Source organism: Melampsora larici-populina (genome assembly GCF_000204055.1).
Source record: "Melampsora larici-populina 98AG31 unplaced genomic scaffold MELLAscaffold_134, whole genome shotgun sequence".
NCBI lineage: Eukaryota > Fungi > Basidiomycota > Pucciniomycetes > Pucciniales > Melampsoraceae > Melampsora > Melampsora laricis-populina.
Window position 1 is genome coordinate 49,630 of NW_006768898.1, and position 7,531 is coordinate 57,160.

At 39.6% G+C, this 7,531-nt stretch overlaps 1 protein-coding gene across 1 annotated transcript; it reads right to left on the reverse strand.

The window, feature by feature from the left end:
• Positions 1-1,617: 1,617 nt before the first annotated feature.
• On the reverse strand, positions 1,618-2,346 carry MELLADRAFT_41235 (uncharacterized protein; the record flags this gene model as incomplete). Its single annotated transcript, XM_007419152.1, has 3 exons — positions 1,618-1,703; positions 1,793-1,810; positions 1,878-2,346. Coding segments are annotated over 3 exons (573 nt in total), but the record flags the coding sequence as incomplete, so codon positions are not given.
• Positions 2,347-7,531: the final 5,185 nt, after the last annotated feature.

Sequence of the window (7,531 nt, forward strand, 5' to 3'; positions counted from 1 at the left end):
ACGAATCTCAGTCTTGGCTTCAACAGTAATTTGACTGCCTTATCCTGGGTTTCAGTGAGCCGGAGGTGAACTGGGTGTGCTGATGCTGCAGAGGAAGGTCCGTGATTATGCATAGGTTCCTTGATGACAAAGCTCCACGTGTTGACCTCGGATTCTGTTCCTATGAGCTGGAATGGGCAGTTGGTAACACAGCTAGAGGCCTTTTGCTTACGTGTCTCATCTTTCAGACCATGTCTATTGCGGTAGGTCCCTCCTAGTGTACATTTGTAGTATACTTTTGCAAGGCCATTGTTCTTCTTTGATGTCTTCGTTACAACTCCATAACCATGTTGAGCAGCAAATGAGTTGATTTGCCTTTCCATCACATCCTTAGAGGTGTAAGTGGTGTTGATCAAAGCTGATGGTGGTGGTGGTAATGACTGTGTTGATTGTTCTTCGATCATTGATGTGGAAAAGTGGATTTGAAGGCAATGTAGAAAATACATAGAGACTTCTCCGCTACAATCTTAAAAAAAAGAAAAGACACCCACTACATGTAGGGTGGTACATGTAATGGTCTCGCCAAGTCACGTGGAGTGTGGCCGTAGCAAAGATGAGTGTGGCCCGAGTCGCTTCCTTTCAAAAAGGTTGAAATCGAGGCGTTTCAAAAATTGAGAGGTGGACCGTGCGCCACTTGTGAAAGGTGCAAAATATGCATATAGAAATGCTGCTCTAGCAGCCTAACTACAGCAGCTTCCAAAATTACTGTGGCACAGTTGGTCGAGAGTCCGCGTTACGCTTGATCCAACAGGTTCCGAAGCTACTACCATTTTGAGTTCGAACCGGACTCGATTTCATTTTTGTCATCACATTTTGACAAGCTTTTCTTGTTGAATCTGCTCGTTATCGTAAAATATAACAGTGAAATAGCTCGATTATCATTGTTTGCTTTCATGTGATTGTTTTTGCTCTATCAGCAAGTCACGACAAAAACTATAGGCAATTAAAAGAGTCGCACCGAGTCGAACATGAGACTGCCAGCAGAGTACTACTCGGACGTCTCCTTCTGACTACTGCGCCACCGAAAGATGAGTTGTTTGCGTGGACAACTTCCTTTATACCGTATAATGCTCGATCTGACCCGATCTGACAGGTAAGTTTGATACCTTTCACGAGTGGCGCACGGTCCACCTCTCAATTTTTGGAACGCCTCGATTTCAACCTTTTTGAAAACGACTGTATCTATTCTTAATTCTAACTCGGTCATGACACCTACTTCTTCACTCCAAAAAGACAAAAAAACGCCTTGTAAACTTTCTTTATTTATCACACAAACTGAATTTCATTCTCCATGACCGAAAATTTAATCATGAAAAAGAAAAAAATATAACAAGAACATCTAGGATACTAGTCATTTCATTCAAATAAATGATTTAACTGAAGAAGGAAAAAAACATTTTCTCTTGATCTCTAATCTCTATTGAGCTTATCCCTCGACTCATACATTTAGATCCCAGAATCAATGATCGAAAAAGGTGTTATAATCTAACCGATGATAACTCTGACGAATTAAAGAATGCAAGAAGTCAGTTTATAAAAAAGGAAAGAAACTTTGAATCTAAAAGAAAAGATGCGGTCTTACTTTCCCTCTTCATCGTTGAACTCGTATGAAGGTACTTCTAAGTTCAAGGGTGCTGGTCCACGACGAATTCGACCACTGATATCTATTAGCATAAACGATAGCATAAACGATAGAATGCAAAGGTCAAAAACTATTACGAGATAGAATGAAACAAAGTGATATCCAAATTACCATAATGAGAACCGTGGCCTAGATTAAAAAAATGAACAATCAGTCTTACAGATCAAGACACGTACCTAGAGTAATAAGAACGTACAAGGGCAGAACCATCCTCCATAATCACCAGCTTCACCAATAGGTACACAACCCAAATGAGTACAAACTCCCAACATAATCAACCATTCTGGTTTTTTGATTCGATCAGTATCAGCTTGAGGATCACGTAACGAACTGATCTCCACTGAATTAGCTTCATCAATCTCAGAAGAAGTTCGATGACGGATGAACACCGGTTTACCACGCCATTTGATAATCACATTCTTTCCTTCTGGTATGTTACCTAATTCAACTTCTACTTTAGCTAAAGCTAATACATCTGCTGAAGCTGATAAATTCGTTAAGAAATCGGATACTAAGGATTTAGCTCCTGCTGCTGTGATTAATCCCATAGATCCTACCATCAAGTAAGAGAACGCTCGACCTGAATCTTCAGTTGAAGTACGATAAGCTGAATAATCGGGTACGGTTGTGCTATCTTGAAATGATGCTTCAGATGATTTTGGTAAAAGACTGTGTTGAGAAGTAGATGTAGTGAATTGTCTTTGATGAGCCAAGGTAGGCTTAGCTATAGATATGAATAACGAATAGAATACAAAAGTTAAAATTTGGGTATTGTAAGTTAAAATTAATCAGGAAAAAAGACAAACTTATGAGTGGAGTACGGCTGACGAGTTGGCCAAGAGGACCAGCAGCACTGATACTTCCGAATCGTGGAATGTGGTGATCCATTCGAAATTTTAAGCTTGGTGCATCATCGTGATGATGATCATCGTGTGAGTGAGGAGCTTGAGCATTGAGATTGAGTCGAGATGCGATCGGGATTCCTCGAGAGCAAGTACCACTGTGAAAAGAGTTACATATATGAGTTTCCTTCAGCTGAATTGATAGATAGGCTGATTTCTCGATCATCAAAGGCATGTTTCTGACACTTACACGGTGACTGGAAGAGAGATAGCCTTGCGTTGAATAGCAGCCCAGTTTGACGAAAGACTTGAGATAGCCATTTTTGATTAAGTTTTGAATTCGATTTGAGATGGTAGGATGTGTGTTCGAATGTTCTTAAAGGAAGTTTAAGTTTGTTGACTCAATTTACCATTCCGACCACTTCACTTTGGGCTCTATGACTCTGACTCTCGTAACTTTCGGGTGAACCCGACGAGTTCAACCAATTGGAAGCGATCAAAATCAAAAAGCCCTAACCCTAATGTGATTTAACTGAACAGACCCTAGGACCATATGTCCCCTAGAAATTTGATAACTGACACTTCACAAGTGCCAAGCGCAATACTCCACAAACTCAATTGTATTTCAAGCAACAAGACAATTCTTCAAGTTTATAGAATTGTACAACAAACATTCAATCTTCTTCAAGTGCGCAGAAATCAAAAGAATAAGTAAGACAGTGATCAAGATATTATCTGGATTCAGAGGACATAAGACCCCATGCGCACATTCTGGAGTTCTTGCTGCAGATTATTCATGATGAACATCAGTCAAGATCATGGCAATCAACACAGAAGAGATGACTTTAGTGCAACTTGACTAATTCCCTCCAGTCAGACACTTTTTCCTTGCAAGCTTGGGTGTTTGGAGAGACTTTTCTAAAGACTTTAGACTTTGGTGGTCCTGAAGATGAACAAGTTGAATTGTCATTCCAAATCCCAGCACTAGATGTTCTCTCAAGTCATCCAATTACCAATCTTGTGTTTTTAAACTTCAAGTTTTCAAGGAATTCTTTAATGACAAGATCATTGAAATTTTTCTATAGTGATTTCTCTTCTTCACAGACACAACCCAAATCAAAGTACACATGGTCTCATTATTCTTGTACAACCTTACTTTAATTGATTTTTCTCATATATTTTGACAAGAATTCTTCTTAATCATATCATTGTGAACTTTTTGAGGAAAAAATCATTATGGTGGGAAGCGTCAAGAAGCACGAAACCACGGATCGGGTATCTTGTAATTACAGAAATCCCCAAATTTCATTATTTGCTGTTGACCACTGCAATTCATATTTTTCTCAAGCATTATCTTCAGCTATACAAGTTCAAATGGCAACAAAAGCTCAGAAAGCTCAGCGTCGTCGTTGAAATGGCTCTGAGAAGTCTCCAAAAAGATTGAAGACAAACCAGTTCAAGCCGTGGCTAACTCTACCAAATAATTCGGATCAATCCTCTAGTTCTAGTTCAAGCTTGTCTTCTTTGGAGTCTGAATCATCTTCTCTCTTTGACCCAGAATCTGTGCAAGAAGCTTTGGTCAACTCATCAGATTCCATTTCAAACGAGTCAGAACTCAACTCATTGGATTCCATCTTGGATGATTCAGAAAGCTTGCCATCTCATGAATCAACGGATCACATCTCTCAGACAACTCATCAACATCAAGACTCATCTTTGACTCATACCAAAACTCCTTATCAACTTGAAATGATAAATCAAGAGTGGAATCAGCTCAATCAAGCAATTCAAGATGCTTCGAATTATTGTAAATCCCATCCAACTCCGACCCCAATTGCACTTAAGAAAGCAGATCAACTTAGCCTTATATGTGAATTTAATAACCGTCAAAGGATTCTTAACCTCAAAAATTCAAAGAGTTGTGCCATCCAAGCGTCTCGCGAAACGGTTCATAATCTATGGCTTCAACAACAAAATCCGCCAAATGATGGAAGCGGCATCAATCATGCTTCCAGAATTTGTGCCCAAGCCGCTCATATTCTGCAGCATCGATGTCTCCCAGAGAGTGGTAGAGGTAAATCAACACCTCATACATCGATCTTGGACAATAGTGAGGTACTCAAGATAATCGCGGATTGGATTACTGAGCAGCCAGTTGGAAGGGTAAATATCTTGAATTCTTTCATCAAATTTGGTCCATCTTATCCTTAGCTGACTTGGCTTTGTACTCTGTTTTCTTCAGGTAACGCCTAAAACACTAACTCGCTATGTGAACACAGAGATTCTCCCCGAATACAATCAACATAAAGAAACAATATCTGTATCAACTGCTAGGAAATGGATTCATAGAATGGGGGTTCATGTAAATGAGTACCGGCGATCTGTGTATTATGGTGGGCACAAATGTGCTGATGTTGTTATATACCAAAAGCAATTCATCAAAGAGATTTTTGAACTTTGCAAGCGCGAGAATAAGTACGGCGGTGAAATGATGGATCAGATTGTTTATCCTGAACTCAAGGATAACACACGCGAGATCATCAGGGTTTATCACGATGAATCAACTGTTCACACCAATGAACAACCCAGACGAGCTTGGATGTCCAACAAAGATGTTGCCCTTCGGACCAAAAGTATCGGCAAATTGATTCACATCTCCGACTTCATATGCCTCACAACCGGGCGGCTTGTACTACCTCCCAACACCATTTCAACACTGCCATTTCGAGATGCGGCTGTCACAATCTACCCCGGAGCTAAGGAGGGATGATGGGATGCTCAGCAACTTGTCGAACAGATCGTCACTCGAGCCATTCCGATATTTGAACACAATCATCCAAAGGCTCAAGGATGCTTTATTTTTGACTGCTCGGCAGCACACAAATCTTTTGCTTCAGATGCTCTTCACCTATCCAAGATGAATCTCAAACCAGGTGGTGCAAAGGCTAAGCTTAGGGACACTGTTATCCCATCCGATGATCCTGATATTCCAATGGAACTCTGAGGAAAAGTTCAAACCATGAACTTCTCGCCCGATTATGTCAACCCGGCTCCATCCAAGAAAAATAAACGTGGGAAAGCTGCTAGAACAGAAGATCTGGCAGGAAAACCGAAAGGGATCAAGCAAATCCTCATTGAGCGTGGCTTGTGGGATCATCACAACAAACTACATGCTTTGCGAGGTGAAAAAGAAATGAGTTTGAAATGTAAGGACTGCAAGATTACTGGAAGTGCCAAGGATAAGATTGCTTGAGCCGAGCAATTACTTCGACATGCTAAGATTCCTGAAGAAAAAGATCGACCAACTCCTAGCGATGCTTTACCCGTGGTAGATATTCCAAACTGTTGTGCACACAAGGTGCTAGCAAACCAATCCGACTTTGCCAATGAAAAGCCGCTGCTTCAGCAGGCAATTGAGAAGGCGGGTCATATCTGCAAGTTTCTGCCTAAGTTTCACTGTGAATTCAATCCCATTGAGCATCTTTGGTGTTACATCAAATTGTGTAAGTCATTTCAATCATTCTCTCATTTGTTTTCAGCCGCGCCTGATGAAAATCAAACACCGATTTCATGACAGGATATCGAGATCACACTTTTGAATGCCACAGCCTACAAGAAGCTAAGGACTTGTTTGAAAAGATCAGGCAAACATGTCCCATTGAAACCATCCGTCGCTTTTTTCGCAAGACTGATGGAAAGATGACTGAACTCATGTAAGTTCACCTTCTCAGTCATCTCTTGGAATCGTTTGAGTTTTGTCTACATAATTCTTGTTTTTTTGTCTGATTTCCAATCGTTTCTCTCGAGAATAGGGACACTATGAAAGCCAAAGACTCTCTTCAGCTTCCAACAAAACTCTATGCATCACATCGAGTTGTTCCTCTCAACTCTGCTAGCGATGCTCACTTGGAACAATAATTTTTCTTTTTTTTTACATTTCTTATTCAAATATTGATGTATTGTACTGATTTTTTGCTCTCATCAAACAAATACTAAACAAACCATCACACTGTATGATTCATTTCAATCTTCATTAGTAATTACATTTTATGGTTCTTTCTGTCGTTGCTGTAAAAATCAAAAAAAACAAGAATTATGAAATACGGTCCGCTCAGGACATTTTTGAATAGCCCTCAACGAGAGGACCTCAAAAATATCTCAATTTGTTATTTGAATGATTTTTGCAATTTCGGCGAAGTTTTTTAAAAAAATACCCAATTAAGTGGTTCTTGACGCTTCCCACCATACTCCAGCTTAAACAATCATCTCATTTTGAGAACTAACTCTTCATGTCTATCTTCACCTTACAGGACCGGTAGAAATTGAAGTCTAATTTCTCAAGTTCTTCCTTTCAATATATCTTACAATATTTTAGGGCATGTTCACTTAAGGGATTGCTGACCGGAAATTGCATTCTGTAAATTTTAAAATGCAAAAATGAAACATACTCCACCAAACCAGCACTTTATATTTTGCAGAATGCAATTTCTGACCAGAAATCACATTCTGTAAATTCTTTAATGCAAAAATGAAACATGCACCACCAAATAGACACTTTAAATTTTGCAGAATGTGATTTATCACCAGAAATTGCTTAAGTGAACACGCCCTTAGTTTGTTCAACTTCTGTGATCAACAAAATTAAGAAATGTTTACCCAAAACTTGAAGCATTCAGTGCCAAGCCACTTTGAACATCAAAAGTCAATCAAATGCACCTAGAGCACCTAGGAGTGCATGTCTGTTAGGTGTACTCTTGACTAAGAATTCGATAAGAAAGATAAAGTGTGGTCTTCACATGGTACACCCAAGTGAAGACTACAGCTAGTTCACCTCTAGGAAGAGAATTTAAGAAAGAGAAAAGAAGACTAAGGGCAAATAAAGAGCTGGTGCACTCTAAACTTGTGAGACTGGGAGGGGCAGGCTTTACAATTTGGTAAACCAAAGATCCTGAAGGCTACTTTAGACTCCTTAAAAAGGAGGAAGCTTTGCTACTTTAAGGTTTATTTC